The 18,823-nt window shown below is 41.3% G+C and overlaps 1 protein-coding gene across 5 annotated transcripts in view; it reads left to right on the top strand.

Annotated features, from left to right (window-relative positions):
- PARD3B (par-3 family cell polarity regulator beta) overlaps positions 1–18,823 on the top strand; it is a 2,083,049-nt gene that overhangs the window by 677,320 nt on the left and 1,386,906 nt on the right. For all 5 annotated transcript variants that reach the window (XM_073646400.1, XM_073646398.1, XM_073646401.1 and 2 more), the window contains 2 exons: positions 7,637–7,736; positions 11,502–11,560. In XM_073646400.1, coding sequence (XP_073502501.1) covers positions 7,637–7,736; positions 11,502–11,560 — 159 coding nt within the window. The remainder of the gene's footprint in view (positions 1–7,636; positions 7,737–11,501; positions 11,561–18,823) is intronic.

Below are 18,823 nucleotides of genomic sequence, written 5' to 3'. Positions count from 1 at the left end.
CTGAGCTCCTTTCGTTTCATAAATCTTCCATCTGCTGTCAATTTCCTGCCAATAGGTGTTAGAAATAGATATTTATTCCACTGATATGTATTGTGTTAAGCAAATATAGTGTTCAGCTCTATGCCTTAGGATATGGAACCCGTACTGCACACTGATTCATGAATATATAGGACTTTTTCCTTAATTTAGTTTTTGTGAAGCAAATTGTGTGCATTACTGCAACATACAGAATAGTATTTTCTTCTTCCTGCACTGTATTAATTGTGAGTAATATGACATATGGTATTCGGAGGGTACGCAGTTCTGTATTGTCCGTGACCTTTTGGCCACTTAGGTCCATCATTGAAAGTTGCTCCTTTGTTACTCTTACACTTCCTTTGCTCTTTGTCAACCAGTTATGGAAGGTACCGCATGGACAGATCCTGTCTATAAAATCCGCTATAAAATTTCAGCTTTTTGATAGCGCTATATGCCTGAGCATCTGTCACTAAAAAGTAATCCTACGTATGCAGTGGTGGTTTGTAATACTACCCTGTAGTCCTTTATTCTGTGATTAAACACACTCGCTGCCTCACTACAGCAGGGACATATGGATCCTTGCATCGTGACTGGTTAGAGAACCGCAGAGCAATTATCTGCCTCGTGTAACATTTATTTCAAGCTTGCCTTAGGTAAACCTCATGAGCGTAATTTGCTGTCTAGATGTGTATAACAAGAAGCCTTGTGACAGATTCAAAGATTTCCTGCCCTTGTGTTGTTGTTACATTTCTAGACCAATTTCTAATCTGGATATTTACATAATGTTTTTCATTTTTGGGAAAAAAAAAATCTGTAACTCAGCACAAAAGGTATTTACATGCTCATTTCCACTCAAGGAGATTAATCCTCATTCTGAGATAGTGGACAAAGTCATCCAGATTTTTGCTTTTTGGTTCTGTTTAGGCATCCACACCCTTGAATTGTTGCATACCTAATATATTGAGTATGCTTTTTTTGAGGTGAAACTACATGAATGTAGGTTATTCCTAGACTCCTTAGACTTTTTACTGAGCTTGACTTCTGTATGGAAAATGTAAAGCACTTGGCTGAACGCTTATTTTTCTTGATTTAAGCATTTGGAGATGGGTCTTATCACCCAGACCACCAATGATCAAAGCTTCTGACTTGTCTTTACATCATGCCAAAAGTTTTCTGAAAGGGCAGTTTCAGCTAAAAAGACTAAAATACGACTGCCCATACTATTACACATTGCCTATCCATTCACCAAGAAAGGTGATGCTGCAAGTTCTTTACACAGATGACCCCACCTACCTGACAATGACTTTTTCTGCAATTGACTTATTTGATGGTGACTTTTGTCTTTTTACACCAGCAGACTCACTATCAACATTGCTTTTTCATTAATATTTACCTAGCAGTTTTGTTTTGTTCCCTGGGTAATTGGGCATATGAAATATCTAGACATTTATATTTTCTTTCATGTAACGCTTTCGTGTGTGTTTTTTACATACCTTACCAATGGGGCAACTATCAAAGCCCAAGTACTGAGCATGAAGTATCTGAACACAGATAGTGGAAGTTCTCTCTAATTTTTTAAGGAAAGTACTTTTAAAAATGTTTCCCTTCTTCATTGATGTTTCATTGAAGTATTTCAGACCGTGCACTTTATCCTAAGTGCTTGTATGGCTCCATGTCAGTGAGACTGCCTTCTTTGTAATGTCTAGGTTAATGTAATGGGAATCCTTTTGTTGAGTGTCTCAGGGCTACACTGTCAGGATTTGTACGATTTGGAAGAATGATTCTTTTTCATGTACCAATTTTATGTCTGACCCTGTCAGTACACTTTGATATGTTTCTTGCTCCAAGTCCTTTATGTATTACTTGTGTTTCTCTTCCTCTCCAGAAGCCAACAATGGACCTTTTTTATTTCAAAGTTACTAGATGTGTTGCCTGTTCCTGTAGGTTTTTCCATTTTAGTTTTGTGGGTTGGTATTTGTTTTATTTCCATATACTTTTATATACAATTGCTGAAACTCACAGCGAAGCTGATATGGTCTCTAAGTACATGCAATGCAATGGTTGTGTTTTTCCTTGGTGTGTCATCATCTGAAATTTTTTGTGTGAAGTTTGTATAGAATATAAATGGATGATGTAGGTGATGCACATGGTTACATGTTATACACATAAAAATGACACTTATACAAAATACATAACAAAAAAGCAAGATTTTCTCTTTATTGCTCTTTTTGAGATATAGTTGATTTTTCATCTTAAGGCTTTAGCCATATAAATAATTTTATTTAGTAAAGTTATTGGGAAATTAATTACTTATTGTCAGCAATGATAAACCGATTATTCACTGGTTCTGGGCTTCCTTTTAGATACATTTATCTAAATAGACGTTATGGTGCAATTCTGGATGTGTAGGTTTAGAGCATGTCTCTGGCTATAGATTCTAGGTTTTTAGTATATAGGTCCACATATGTTTCATTGCATGCATTTACTAATTTGTTCTACTCTATACATTTATATATAAAAAATTGTAGCACAATATTCCTAGAAATAAATATGTTAATAACCAAGACAGTCAGTTCCATTGCCATGTAGTCTATGATAAAGTCTACTGCCAAGTAGTCGTATGTTAGGAGTAATTGATCAATTGCATTATTAACATGGGTGAAAAATGAAACCTGTCCATCAAGTTCAACTGAGGGATGGGAAATGAATGATATAGGGATATTGGTTCAACCATACTAATGAGCCACTCGGGCAGCACGTTGCCTCAGTGGTTAGAAGTGTTGCTTTGTGATCCTGGGTTCAAATCCTACCAAGGACAACATCTACAAGATGTTTGTATGTTCTCCCTGTGTTTGCATGGGTTTCCTCCCACAGTTCAAAAACATACTTATAGGGAAATTAGATTGTGAGCCCCAGTGGGACAGTGATGATGTCTGTAAAGCACAATTAAATTAGTGGCGCTATGTAGCACAGCAATGACTTAGCTGAGTTTCCTAAGAACTTCTGGATGTAGCCCATCTGGGCACCTGGACTTGTTCACATTGATTTGACTTAACTAAGTCTGGACCATATCTATGTTTAGCCAACTGAGTATAATTGTTGACATTCTGAGAGCACTAGGATCGGCTATATAAAATTATTTTGCAACAACTTGAAGAATTTTCTCCCCTTTGCAGTTGAAGCAGAACTAAGACTACAGTCAATATCTGTGTAATTGAAATCTCCTAAAAACACTACTGTACTAGCCTGTGCAGCTAATTATGAAGGCAACTTTCTAAGTCATGGGAGCTGTTGGTGGAGTCTATAGATTACACCAAAAATTACTTTTTCAGTCTTTACCTCTCTTTGTAAATCTACCTACAAGGTTTCAACTCCCAACTTGCTTTCATGTTAGTACGAAATTACAGACATATTCTTCCTTTCTTACTTTTCTAGTCTTACTAAAAGACTGTAAAACCAGGAGGACTTACAGATCAGTCATCTGAAGAGTTCTTCCTGTATCAATACCTCAAGCTTTCCCATTTTGCCTGCTAGATTCCTGGCATTTGTAAACAAACACTTTAGGGACTCGATTTATCAAGGTGTTTTCACCAGAATTATAGCATAAAACACGGTGAAATGTCGCAAACTTTTTGTGCAATATGAAGTTGTACATAAATTTTGTTCGTTTGTGAGGTTTAGAATTTTACACCTCTCTTGGCCAACTCCTCCAACATTTAGAAAAGTGAGCAAGCGGGTGTCAATGTGCTGGGGAAAAAAAGAATGTCCACCTTTCCATCACAGCATATTAGATCAGCTTTCTTAATGTGAGAAATGTAATGACAAACTGTCTACGCTTCTTACTGGTTCCCCTCATGCAGGGCAAGAAGAACACACCCCAATTTAAAGATCTCTGATAATGCCCCCTTGGACTTAGCATAAATTATATACTAAGCTTTACCAGCTAATATCTCAGTAATAGAGAGGATAAATTAAAAAAAAAATAAAAGCTATATTTGATTCAGCTTGGTCGCCACTATTCCTCAAACAGGTGAAAGGTCCTCTTTAAATACTCTGCCACACTGGGTAGAATTCTCTCCCCATCAAAGCACACTTCCATCTGTTCAAGTGTAATTTATCTGCAGAATATACATTGTACCTCAATAAAAAGTCCATCCAGTGCTCTTTTTGCCTTCGTTGAATGTGAATAATGTGAGACGACAATCGTTTGAATGTTGTGCTTAAGCATGGTTTGTTGTAGCCCCCTGAAACATAAAAGTCTATAGGACTGTCTTTTATTTATGCACACCACCGATTTTGACAATCACAATATGATATGTAATCTTGTAAGGTTCCACAGAACTTGGCCTTGATTTTCAGTTTAATCTGCAGCTAATAATTCATGCCAGTAAAAAAGATGACCACTCAGTTTCTGTATTTGTTCTTTACTGAAAAATTGTTTCATTAGTGGATAACTTTAAAACGCTGAAAACAGGGAAGCATGGTGGTGCACGCATCATGATATGGGCATGTTTCTCTTACCATGGTGCCGGACCTATTTACCGCATACCAGGGATCATGGACTAGTTTGCATATATTAAAATACTTGAAGAAGTCATGTTGCCTTACGCTGAAGAGGATATGCCCTTGAAATGGGTGTTTCAACAAGACAGCGACCCTAAACACACTAGTAAACATGCAAAATCTTGGTTCCGCTGCTATTGTTTTAGAACAACCCAATGTTCATTTTTTGTTATTTTCTGTAAAGTAGTTAAAATTATATACATTTCTCTTTGTGTTTGGAATTAGAAAACAATGTGCAATGTTCCCAGTGCATGGAAATAAAAGCTAGTATAAAGATTTTGTGCTTAGCTCATGTATTTGAACACACTGCTATTATTTTGAACACTACTGTATAAAAAAACCCCTTTATTACCTGCGTCCCAGAGGGGCTAGACCACGTCTTTTTGCTCTGTGTCTGTATATATGGCAGGAGTTCTCTTCAACTCTATCTACAGTAGGATATAAAGTTAGCTAAGCCCCAAACCTCATTTCCCAACCAAAAATTAAAGATACCATCAAGAATTTAAAATACTGTTTGATTCAGGATCAGGGACAAAATCCTGCAAACTAACAAGTATGGGCAAGATTTTCTCCCGTTTACTTTTATCATTCATTTCTAGGTTGGGTTTATTTATAGAGTCACTTCTTCATACAAAATGCTACAAAAATCTCTGGAGGCTGAGTTATCTTCCAGGCAGTGTCCTCCCTAGAGCCTGGAAGAAGTCATTAACCCCTTTCCGACATGTGCCGTACATGTACAGCACATGTCATGTCTCTCTCTTTGGCGCAAGCTCCGACGATGAGCCCGCACCTGTCAGGGGACATGACAGCTGATCTGTACAGCTGTCATGTGCCCCTAACAGCCGCGGGTAGAATCATGATCCACCCCATAGCTGTTAACATGGTAAGTGCCGCTGTCAATCTCTGACAGCGGCATTTAACATGGCCGTGGTGAAAGGACGTCATAAGTCCCACCCATCGGTGTATGTGTCACGTGACCGTGGGTTGCAATGACAACCCGGGGTCTGCAGGAGACCCCTGCGGTTGTCAATGCCGGGATGCTATGAGCGCTGCCCAGCAGTCGGCGCTCATAGCCAGTGAGCATATCTGCTACACACAGGCAATCAGATAATCGCAGCTTCTAGTCTCCCATAGAGATTATTGAAACATGTGTAAAGTAAAAAAAAATGTTTTTAAAAATATTAAAAAACTAAAAAAATATAAAAGTTTAAATCACCCCCCCTTTCGCCCCATTCAAGACAAAACAATTAAAAAAATCAAATATACACATATTTGGTATCTCCACGTTCAGAATCGCCTCATCTACCAATATATAAAAATAATTAATTGGATCGGTAAGCAGAAAAAAATCAAAACGCCAGAATAAATTTTTTGGGGTCACTGCAATATTGCAATAAAATACAATAACAAGCGATCAAAGATTGCATCTACCCCAAAATGGTATCTATTAAAAGAACCTATACATGTTTGGTATCTACAAACTCGTAATGACCTGGAGAATCATAATGACAGGTCAGTTTTACCATATATGTAATAAAAAAAAAAACCTGTGGAATTGCACTTCTTTGCAATTTCACAACACTTGGAATTTTTTTTATCGTCTTCCTGTACACGATATGGTAATACCAATGGTGTTGTTCAAAAGTACAACTTGTCCCGCAAAAAATAATCCCTCACATGGCCATATTGACCAAAAAATAAAAAAGTTATGGCTCTGGGAAGAAGGGGAGCAAAAAACAAAAGTGCAAAAATGGAAAATGGCCCAGGGGATAAGAGGTTAACATAAAAGAAAAGCGTGGCTTTCTCTGGAATAAGACATCAGATTGCAGATATCAAGGTGTCATTTTATTCAGCTTTCTATGACCTACATGCCCATATAGACGGATTAGGAAAGTTGATCCCTACGGACAGATTCCTTTAAATAGTCCTGGATAACCCCTTTAATAAGAATGACATTGTCTCAGGATGTGAACTACACTAATTTCATTACAAAAATAATGAATTTGAAGTAGGCTTCAACCTAACTTTTGAAATGATAAGTTAATACTAACTTTTAGTCTTGTCATTTGTGTACTCTCTTCACGTCTTTCACTATAACTGGACTCGCTCCAATCCCTAAACAATTCCATTACTTACAAATGGGAATGAAATGTATTGAAAATGGTTGTTTTGATTCTGAAGCCATGAAAAATGTTGACCCCACGCACTTATAATGCTTTTAAATTCTCCTTTGGCGCTGTATATCTCTGCATCTTCGAGCATCAATCTCTGTGTTAAGTTGTGGACTCGAATGAAAGTTATTTTGCTTTTTGTACCTTTTGAATCTGCATTTATCAATTTGCTTTGGTGTATGGTTTATCAGCTTATCTTTTCACTTTCCAGCATATCATCTTTCCCGAGCTGCTTGTAGTGACAAGCCTACTGATTTAAATTGTGTTCAATTTACACGCATTGCAGTGTGCTCTGGATAAATCAAACCGAACATTCCGCCTCTGAAAGCGTTTTAAATTCTGTTTGTTGTTTCTTACGGAAGAATTACATGCTTTAAGAACACTGCATTTCCAATGACCATTTTTCAAATATCCTATGGGTATTCTTAAAGGAAGAATTCACCATATGATCAAACAATATAAAGCCAAACCCCATCTGTGCCATGTTTGCTTGCGGAGATGCCACTGAAGGGGGAAAGGAAAGCAATAAGCAGTTAAGATTAACAGAAACATATGTCACAATAGACAAGAAATGTGTAAGAGTAGCTGAGACAAATGTTCATACAGTTTCTGAAAATGAAATTTACAGTATGTAATCCTGCTTCTGAAATTCACAGTACAGACGCCTTTGACATTATCTGACTTTTCATTGGAGCACAGAGATGATTCTCATTTTTGTCTTCTGAGTTTAAAAAAAATTATAGTGATCTACAAAATCTATTTTGTAAAACCTCCACTTGTGTTGAAGATTTATTGGAGGACTGAAAGACAGCAGAGCTTTCATGTAGAGACACTTATTTCATCTCAATAACACTACTTTCTCTAAATATTTTCAATATTAACAGGTCCTGCCAATTTTGATGATAGATTTTTGGAGAAAGACATTCATCCCTCTTTAAGACCTAATTCAAAAGAAACTATTAGAATGGAGTACTCCAACTTCAGGTATGTTTGCCAAAGTATTTAATAGATACAGATAATCTCACACATTCACCTTCATGAAATCTGTCATAAAAATGCTGCCTCAAACTGTCTACATTCATGTGTCTCATGTAGTATATATAAAGAAAGATATAGTTAATTCATTTTGAATAATAACCCCTTTAAAGCTATGTTCACATCATGTTTGAGCCTCCTGTCAGGGGCTTACGTTTTAAACCCTGGAGAACAGGATTCGGACGTTAGTGCACACGGGGCCATTGACTTAATGATGCAGAAGGAATCACATTTTGGTGGATTTTGGCAGTATCCACCTATTTGAGGCACGAAGACGTGGTCAACTGCATCTGTGTGCCTAACTCAAATAGTCGGATACTGCCAAAAATGATCCCTATACTGTGTATGTCAGACATGATAGCAAGTAGTCTCCTCCCTCCAGCTCAGAATCAGTTTTAAATTAGAGATAGAGCCCTGCAGAGGGAAAATGGGTGAAAATGCTGAATAGAAGACATATAATGGCCAGAGACAGTGTTATTCCTCATGTACACACATGACAACGTATACTGAAAGGTTACTTGCAAGTCTGGTTACCGTTTAAAGCTTAAATATGCAAATTATCTCTTCAGAGAGGAAGCGGACTAGAACTCCAGTGCCACCTATTTATTCTAAGTCATGTGGCAAGGCTCATTAAAAAGTCAATATTGACTGAGGATTGCTACTTCCAGTAGGTGGCGCTAGAGTTCAAGTCCTCTTCCTCTCTGAAGAGACAGGCATGCAGGGCGTTTCAGCCTCCTCATACTGGTGAGCCAGACCTGGCATGTCACTCTCCATAAGGAGAAAACTCTTAGATCCCCGTTTAAAACTTCTCATTTTTTTATATTTCAGAATAGATTTATAGTACCTATAGTATTTTTTTCTTATGCAAATGGTCATTTCAGAAAAGAGGAAGACTTAGCCCACGTGCACACGTTGAGTATTTGATGAGTTTTTTACATCACTCCATTTGCAGACGCTTGTTTCAGAGGGTTGCTCCTCATCAGTGCAAAGCAGGAGATCTGATTCAGCTAGGTTTTTTTGTCTTGAGATTTACTGACGTGTAAATGACTTTAAATAATTCCTGGTAAATCAGACCTCTTTAAATAATCCTGGATAACTTATTGTGTGCTGATTGCTGCCATAACTGTTCCTGATTGATCACTTTCCCTATAGCAGCCATTATAGGGAAAATGTAGTTTCAACATGCGATTAGATGAATGACTGTCCTTGTAATACATGTATGAGGCAGATACTGCAGAAGAAGAGTCATGGGTTCTGCTCTGGCTTATAGAAGGGTCCGAAACAACACCTCTACTCTTTGCTACAGGGGTATTGCACCTCAAACCAGAGGTGTTATATTCCACTCCCGGGTAAGGATGGAGTGTGGACTAGGGCTCGTTAGGCTGCATGCACCACACACACCCCATTTCCGAGGGACAGCTCAACGGTGCTCCCACAGAAGTGCAGGCACGACAGCTTCTGTCCCTGGCTGGAGTAGGGAGGGGGAGGAAAACCCAGTGGTGTAGGAGCAGATAGGGGTGAGTCTCTGGGCATAGGTAGGAGCCCATTGGTTGCTAGTCACCTGGGCTCGGGTGTTAGAGGGAGGTATATAAGGTGGGCACCATCTTAGGACAAGAGTCCAGTCTGTCCTGTCAGGAGGAGAAGTGACAGGAAGCAGAGCTGCTGCATGGGCTCTGCTCCACGGGCAGGCCTTGTCAGGAGGCCGGGGCCTGAGAGAGAGAGAGGAGAAGGAACAGCAAAGGAAGTAAGAAAGGAAAGAAGGAACAGGAACACAGAGAAAGGCCCAGAGACACGAAGGTAGAAGGAACCCCAAAGGCCCAGGAGATTGCGGGTGAAGGGTTGGCAGAGCAGGGTACCGGAACCCAAATTGGTGGAGGCAACAGATTCCTCAGCCAAGGACCGGAGGTTGTGACCACATCTTGGTGCGACCCCTCACTACATCCACCAGGAAAGCATAACACATAGGGTCAGGGAAACCGGAGAGAGGTTTCGCCAACAGAAGGCCCGAGGAAGCTGGACAAAGGTGGGTCACTGGTGGGGACGACCAGAGAAAGGTAGAGAAGGGAGCCCTGTGCCACGCTCTGGAATTGCCTGGGAGTTGGTCGAGCCCCTTGCCTGGTGGACGCAGCACGGCTTGGGCAGTCATCGCCTGCAGGATTGACACGAATAACAACTGTGAGTAAAGCATTGGAAACTGCAACCTCACGTCTCTGTGTTTCATCGCCGCACCAGCACCATCAGTACGAGGACGCTCACACCATCACTCTCATCATCCACACTAGCTGCCCTGAGGCAATACTTCTCTCGTGGGGAGGTATTCCATACTTGGCTGCGCATACAACATCAGCCTCAGCGGTCTGCAGCGCAGCGGCGGTCCCCACTGACCGCAATCCACGGGTGGCGTAGTCGGACATTTGTCACATTACTAAGACTGCCACTGAATTGACCACCCTGGGCACGGACCGGGTCGCCGCCACACTGAGACTACCACCCCCAGCATCCCACCAGCGATCCGGCTCCGGGTATTCCCTGCACAACACAGGCCCAGGGGGCGCGTCACTGGCTTTCAGCCTATCTGTGGCAGCATGTTGTAGAACAGACCATGTAGATTGATGTATTTTACAGACTGATAAGCAGTAACTAGAGCGCAGTTCTCAGTGGAAGGAATGATTATTACTGCATACATCTCTGTTGAGATATTCTTCACTAGTTCATTTTCGTTTTGACATCTTCATATGTGTTTAATTGATATTTCTAACTGAACAACATGATTGGAGAAATGCCTGTCATGCTATAGCAATTTTGTTAAAATTGTTTCAAGACACACAGATGCGTTAGTGTCATCTTTTCTCTCTGTCTGTTGAGTTCTTCATAAATAAAATTATATTGAACAGCTTCATTTGTAACCCTAGAAGTCTGAATTTGTCTGTAATAACACAGGCGTTTGGAGTGATAGCAGGTATGAATGAGTACATGGTAAAATAATATGTCTGTAGAGAAAGCAGCTTTTTTATCCTAGACCAGCTTGATGGCCACATGTGGTTTGCAATGCCATACTGTGTGGCCCTCACACAGAAATGCCTGACAAAGAGGAGTGTGATGCACAGGGACTGGTCAGGACTAGTGGAGCACTGTATAGCAATCTCCTCATATATCAGGAGTTAGAGGTGGTGGTCTTGGCTGTTGTCACAGCAGTCATAGTCTTTAATGGAGGGAGCAACGTACATATGTGATTAGTCTAAGCATGTTTGAAATGCTACTTGGGCGAAAAAGATGACCCCTATACTTCCGATAGGTAGGATTGTTGAATCTGCGAATATCTGATATTTATGGCATACACTTTTTATTTACAATATATGCCTGAAAACGTAATACCCCTTTTAGAATCATGGTGGCCCCTGGGAGTGGTTCAGTGTGACAATGTGGCTCTTGGACCTGAAAATGTTGTGCACCCTTGTACTAGATTAACATCTAGGTTGCTCCTCTAAGTGATGACATTAGGGGCAGTACTATGGTAAAACTGGGTGTCCAGGTACATACTATACCTTAATCTGAATGAAGCCCTCAGATGAGAATTTGTAACTTACAGTATTAATAAGTGTTTATGTTACATACAATCCACTGCATAATATGTTGACTGTGAATATTTAAAAAAAATATAGATGTTATTATCCTAACTAAATATTAATATATACATATATGTTTTGCAAACAGTGCAGAAATGGAAAGTTCTGATGCCTACAATCTGAAGACATCAAAGAGCATGGATCTTGGTAAGTGACATTTCAATGATTAGTGACATCAATTTCTTAAAGGGAAACTGTTAACGGATTCTCGCTTCACCAATCACGGGTAGCATGAATCTGAAACCGGCTCCTGTGTTCTGAACATGAGCGTGTCAGTCTGAAATGCTGTGGTGATTCAGAGTAACACTTATTGAAAGCACAGCCAGGTGACAAGTCCTAGAGGCAAGGCGCTGCTGGAATAACAGGGTTCCTCCCATGTGTGTGTATAATGAGCAGGCGGGGAGAGAAGCTGGTGGGACCTGCCTCTTGGACTTTCATATAGAAATCATTTATACATATGTCGTACTTCACACCAAAAGGTTCACCACTCCTGTCATATTTAAGTTTTGGTGTGGGTACTAAAAATGTAATAAGTGATGTAAAACATTGATATATTTAGTTTAGGAATTTGTGACAATGAAATGTCACAATTTGCTTATCATGTTGGTGCAATACAAATAATGAACACCCCCCCTCAATTTCTGTAAGGTTAAGTTCCCATGATGAGTTTTTGACGATCCATATTTTTGTTATACAGTTCCAGCACAGTGGATGGGATTTATAGAAATCTCCTGCCCACTGACTTCTTTTTTGTGCTGCATACACTGACCTGCGGTGCGATTTTAAAATCTGCAACATGCCAGTTTCTTTTGCAGATACGCTTAGTTACGCTTCGTATTATATGCAGATTTTCTCCATAGAATGGCATTAGATGTGGAAAATCCAAAGGTAAAAAAATACTTGATCCGGACATGACTGTATCAGTAAAGATTTGTTAAAGCCAAATACCGGGAAGTATTAAAAGCAAACAGCTTTATTTAACCCTAGAACGCATACCTGGGGCCTCGCAGGTCCGCCCTGTTAATTGTTTTCTATTTTCTGCAAGATTACTTTAGTTAGAATTTTGAAACTCTAGGTATTCCTCATGTATATAGTTGTTTGTCATTTGAGTCTGAGTTATTCCATGTTATTTGCACACGGGCCTCAAAGGCCCCAGGTATGTGAAAAAGTAGATTTTTATGGTCATGCGTTCTAGGGTTAAAGCATAAAAGACCAAAAAGAGACAAAAAAATCACAAGATCAAAAAAAAGTTATAAAAACGCATGTAAAAAACTTACTCAAACACAACCTAACTTACCTAATTGGTGCAGAAATGCTGGAGAAAATCTGCAACATCAAAAATTCACCAAATACTCATCATGGGAACGTAGCCTAAGACCTCCAACATAGCCATGTACAAAAATGATCTGTATAGATGTACACAGTGCTTTTATGAAGCATGTGCTTTCATATGGTTTTTCGTACGCTCATTAGTTGAATGTGCTTCTACATGAATTCCATATGACAATATTTATAAAAATCTTCATTGTACGCCATTGTCATTATACTAAGGCTTTTACATGGATCTATCAATACATTTGAAACTTTTTGAGATGTCCTTTCCTTTTTATGAAGGATAATCAGTACTCATGACTTTTGTCAGTGCATGACATGACTAGAGATGAGCGTTGTTCTACTCGAACTGTTCGCCAATCTCAAATTCGAGCTGTTTTGGGCGGTGTTCGAGCCGGTCGGCGAACACGAACAATTTGAGAAAAATTCGGCTGTTCGAGGTTATGTTCGATAACTGTTCGTGCACCAAAATCATAACTGGATTTTTTCTCAGTAATGATGAAAATTAATGTTAATACGCAGTTTGAGTGTACAGCGGGGCGGGGGGAGGGGCAGGGGAAGGATCTCTGCAGGAACAATGAAGATCTCCATTTTTTTTTCTCTTTCCCGCATTTGCAGTGGGGAGGTGCAATCTGTCAGCCTATCAGCAGCGCACACACAGAGCGAAGTGCTTTTTTTCACACAAGCAAGGGCATGTGTGATTGGCAGTGTATGTCACATGTCCTTGCCCTATAAGACCAAGCCATTTTCCCCGTCGCCACCATTTTCTCACTGCTGCAGCTGCGTGTTAGACGGCACCGCTGTTGCTGTGTGCGCTATACCTTGTTAATTTCAAGCCAATTTTCGCACAAATATACAGATAGCTTGGGAGTAGGGAATAGTTGTGATTGCAGTCCTTTTAAGGACTAGGTTACAGCATTTCCTACGACTTTTATCAGGCAGGTCTGTGCTCTTAAATAGATAGATTGTGGGAGTAAAGACTAATTGTAATTGGAGTCCTTTTCAGGACTAGGTTACATCAGTTCCTATCAGTTTTTGCCAGGCAGGTCTGTGCCAGTGCTGTGCAAGTTTTTTTCACAGCATTTGGCTGAATCTAGCAAAGCTAATCCTTTTTGGCCTATTGCAGAGTGTGTTAGTCAGTGGAGTAGCCTATCTGTGTTGCAAGATATACCACCTGTGTATAGAATACCAATTTTTTTACTGCACCTAGTGAAGTAAAATCTTTTGGGCATAGCATCATTCTATTAGTCCATCTATACTGACCTCCATCAGGTTGCAAACTGAATATAATTTTTTTCTGCATCTAGCTCTGAAAAAATATTTGGGCTTCTAGCAGTGTGTGGGACTTGGTCTATTAGTCCATCTATACTGACCTACATCAGGTTGCAAATTAAAAATACTTTTTTTCTGCATCTAGCTCTGAAAAAATATTTGGGCTTCTAGCGGTGTGTGGGACTTGGTCTATTAGTCCATCTATACTGACCTCCATCAGGTTGCAAATTAAAAATAATTTTTTTCTGCATCTAGCTCTGAAAAAATATTTGGGCTTCTAGCGGTGTGTGGGACTTGGTCTATTAGTCCATCTATACTGACCTCCATCAGGTTGCAAATTAAAAATAATTTTTTTCTGCATCTAGCTCTGAAAAAATATTTGGGCTTCTAGCAGTGTGTGGGACTTGGTCTATTAGTCCATCTATACTGACCTCCATCAGGTTGCAAATTAAAAATAATTTTTTTCTGCATCTAGCTCTGAAAAAATATTTGGGCTTCTAGCAGTGTGTGGGACTTGGTCTATTAGTCCATCTATACTGACCTCCATCAGGTTGCAAATTAAAAATAATTTTTTTCTGCATCTAGCTCTGAAAAAATATTTGGGCTTCTAGCGGTGTGTGGGACTTGGTCTATTAGTCCATCTATACTGACCTCCATCAGGTTGCAAATTAAAAATAATTTTTTTCTGCATCTAGCTCTGAAAAAATATTTGGGCTTCTAGCAGTGTGTGGGACTTGGTCTATTAGTCCATCTATACTGACCTACATCAGGTTGCAAATTAAAAATAATTTTTTTCTGCATCTAGCTCTGAAAAAATATTTGGGCTTCTAGCGGTGTGTGGGACTTGGTCTATTAGTCCATCTATACTGACCTCCATCAGGTTGCAAATTAAAAATAATTTTTTTCTGCATCTAGCTCTGAAAAAATATTTGGGCTTCTAGCAGTGTGTGGGACTTGGTCTATTAGTCCATCTATACTGACCTCCATCAGGTTGCAAATTAAAAATAATTTTTTTCTGCATCTAGCTCTGAAAAAATATTTGGGCTTCTAGCAGTGTGTGGGACTTGGTCTATTAGTCCATCTATACTGACCTCCATCAGGTTGCAAATTAAAAATAATTTTTTTCTGCATCTAGCTCTGAAAAAATATTTGGGCTTCTAGCGGTGTGTGGGACTTGGTCTATTAGTCCATCTATACTGACCTCCATCAGGTTGCAAATTAAAACTAATTTTTTTCTGCATCTAGCTCTGAAAAAATATTTGGGCTTCTAGCAGTGTGTGGGACTTGGTCTATTAGTCCATCTATACTGACCTCCATCAGGTTGCAAATTAAAAATAATTTTTTTCTGCATCTAGCTCTGAAAAAATATTTGGGCTTCTAGCAGTGTGTGGGACTTGGTCTATTAGTCCATCTATACTGACCTCCATCAGGTTGCAAATTAAAAATAATTTTTTTCTTCATTTATCTCTGAAAAAATATTTGGGCTTCTAGCAGCGTGTGGGACTTGTTCTATTAGTCCATCTATACTGACCTCCATCAGGTTGCAAATTAAAAATAATTTTTTCCTGCATCTAGCTCTGAGAAAATATTTGGGCTTCTAGCAGTGTGTGGGACTTGGTCTATTAGTCCATCTATACTGACCTCCATCAGGTTGCAAATTAAAAATAATTTTTTTCTGCATCTAGCTCTGAAAAAATATTTGGGCTTCTAGCAGTGTGTGGGACTTGGTCTATTAGTCCATCTATACTGACCTCCATCAGGTTGCAAATTGAATAAAAAAATTTTCTGCATCTAGCTCTGAAAAAATATTTGGGCTTCTAGCGGTGTGTGGGACTTGGTCTATTAGTCCATCTATACTGACCTCCATCAGGTTGCAAATTAAAAATAATTTTTTTCTGCATCTAACCCAGCCAATAGTTTTGGCCTAATACCACAGTTTGGCCACTCAGCTCTGCTCGGTTACCATCCATTGTTTTTTTGTGCAAACAACTCCAGAGTTGTGAATTAGTTAACCACCAAAATGAGTGGAAAAAGGCCTGCTGCTGGTGGAAAGGGGAATAGGCGTGTTGGGAAGGGGAAAAAAGGTTGTGTCCGTGGGGTAGGTGCAGAAGAAAGACCATCTTCCAGCCAAACTAAAATGTCTACTTCTTTTAGCGGACAATGTGATAAGATCCCTTTCTTACGGCCACGCCAATCGCTACAAATTCCAGATGAGGCACAAAAACAGCAGGTGCTTCAACGGATATCAAGTGCTCCTTTAAGTGGGCTCTCCTCCACATCAACTTCAACATCACAAATACTCCAGTCCTCAAAGGTGTCACCCAAATCGCACTTGCTTCCTCACAGCTCCCAAATCTCCAGCTGCCCGTCTGAGTATGAGGTAGAACAGATGGTTGAGTCTGCAGAGCTGTTTACTCATACTATAGCCTGGGAATCAGAGGTCGACTCCAGCGCTTCTGTGAATCCAGACGAGGAAATGATCTGCACTGATGCCCAGAATCTTTATGAGTCGGATCCAGGACCAGACGCAGAAGGTTCTGACCATAATGTAGACCCTCATTCCCAAACTGTAACTCCTGTTGGTGGAGACAATGAGGAAGACGATGATAAGACTCAAATACCTGATTGGAGCGACAACTTTAGTTTTTTGTCAGGGCAGGAACAGGTTGGCTCTGAGGACGACGGGTGTGATAACGCACAGGGTGATGATGATGAGGTCGGAGATCCCACTTACTGTCAACCCACAGTCAGCCAAGAGATGAGGTCAGCAGAGGAGGTGGAGGAAGATGCTAGTGACGACGAGGTCAGGTTGCGCCTTCCTGGACAGAGACGTAGTACTGGAAGCACGTCAACAACTGCATCCTCAAACACAACTCTGCCTCTCACCACAAGTCGTGGTGGCTCTTCAGGTCGCATGGGTGCTAAGCCTTGCATAGCCTGGGCATTTTTTCAGATCGATAAAGATGACCCAACTCGTGTTATCTGTAACATTTGTCAGCAAAAGCTAAGTAGAGGCCAAAAAATACATAGTTTGAGTACTTCATGCATGAACCGGCACATGGACATGAAGCATAAGTTGCAGTGGGAAGCTCAGTGTGCTACAATGCGGCCTAGCCGGCCGGGCCAATCACCGTCTGCCATATCTTGTGCATCCGCGGCCTCTTCATCCTCTGTGACTGGGGGGACAGCAGTCACACCTGTTTTGGGGCGCAGACCTGCCACCTCTTTACCCGCAACAGCCAGCGTGATTGGCAGGTCATCATTTTCTTTGGAGGTGGTAACACCAGCTGGTGTTGAGCGCTGTCCGACATCGATAGCACCACCTTTGGATCAAGGCAACCTAACATGTCCGCCTGCATCTTCCTCACAGACCGGCAGTTTGCCGGGGACACCCTTATCAACCCCGTCTAAGCACAATAGCCAGCCCTCGGTCCCTCAGATGTGGACAAGTAAAAGACCATTTCCTCCTAGCCATGAGAAAGCTAAGAGGTTGAATTTCACCATCTGCAAGCTCTTGGCTACAGAAATGCTGCCTTTCCGCCTGGTGGACACAGAGGATTTTCGAGACCTTATGTCCGTCGCAGTGCCCCAGTACCAGATGCCCAGTCGGCACTACTTCTCAAAGAAAGGTGTGCCTGCGCTCCACCAGCATGTCGCACACAACATCACCACTTCTTTGAGAAACTCTGTGTGTGACAGGGTGCATTTCACCGCAGACACTTGGACGAGTAGGCATGGACAGGGGCGTTACATGTCGCTGACTGGGCACTGGGTAACTATGGTGACAGCAGGACAAGGGGCTGCTGTCCAAGTCTTGCCGTCCCCACGAGTTGTGCGTCAATCCTCTTTATGTCAAAGTTCCTCCACTGCTTCTGCCTCCTCAACCTCCTCTCGGTCTTCCACCTGCACCCAAAGCCTGTCTGGTCATGCCACAAGCTTTCTAACTGCGCAGAAGGGATCCTGCACACCTCCTTACTATGCTGGCAGTAGGGCTCAACGTCATCAGGCGGTTTTTACATTGAAATGTCTGGGAAATGTGAGTCACACAGCTGAGGAGTTGTGGTCAGCTCTGGAGAACCAATTTCATGAATGGTTGTCTCCACTGGACCTGAAACCAGGGAAGGCCGTGTGCGACAATGCTGCAAACCTGGGTGCGGCCCTTCGCCGGGGCAATGTCACACACGTGCCTTGTATGGCTCACGTGTTGAACCTGGTTGTCCAGCAATTTTTAGCCCACTATCCCAGACTAGATGGCCTTCTGCAGAGGGCACGGTCGCTGTGTGCTCACTTCCGCCGTTCGCATCCCGCAGCTCAGCGACTTACATCTCTACAGAAGTCGTTGGGCCTGCCACTTCACCGGCTAAAATGCGATGTGCCTACCCGGTGGAATTCAACTCTGCACATGTTGCAGCGACTGTGGCAGCACCGACAAGCCCTGGTGCAATACGTTCTGACGTATAGCCTGGGCCAACGAGATTCAGAGGTGGGGCAAATCACGCTGGAGGAGTGGTCTCAGATCAGGGACCTATGCACCCTTCTGCACAGTTTTGAAATGGCGACGAAGATGTTTAGTGCTGACGATGCCATTATCAGCATGACTATTCCGGTGATTTACATGCTGGAGCACATGTTAAACAGAATTCGGAGTCAGGTGGTGGCACAAGAGGAGGTGGAGGAAGTAGAGGAGGAGGAGTTGTATGCGGAAGGGCTAACATCTGCAAGGTCCAGACGGTCGGCAGCACCAAGGCGGCAGGCATGTGAGGGTGGGGGAGATGGTTTTACCAGGGCGCATGGTAGCAGCCAAAC

The sequence above is a fragment of the Phyllobates terribilis genome, unplaced genomic scaffold (assembly GCF_046119375.1).
Source record: "Phyllobates terribilis strain yellow unplaced genomic scaffold, ASM4611937v1 Scaffold_9__5_contigs__length_417890890, whole genome shotgun sequence".
In the NCBI taxonomy this organism is placed as follows: Eukaryota; Metazoa; Chordata; class Amphibia; order Anura; family Dendrobatidae; genus Phyllobates; species Phyllobates terribilis.
This window is presented reverse-complemented; position numbering and strand designations above follow the sequence as displayed.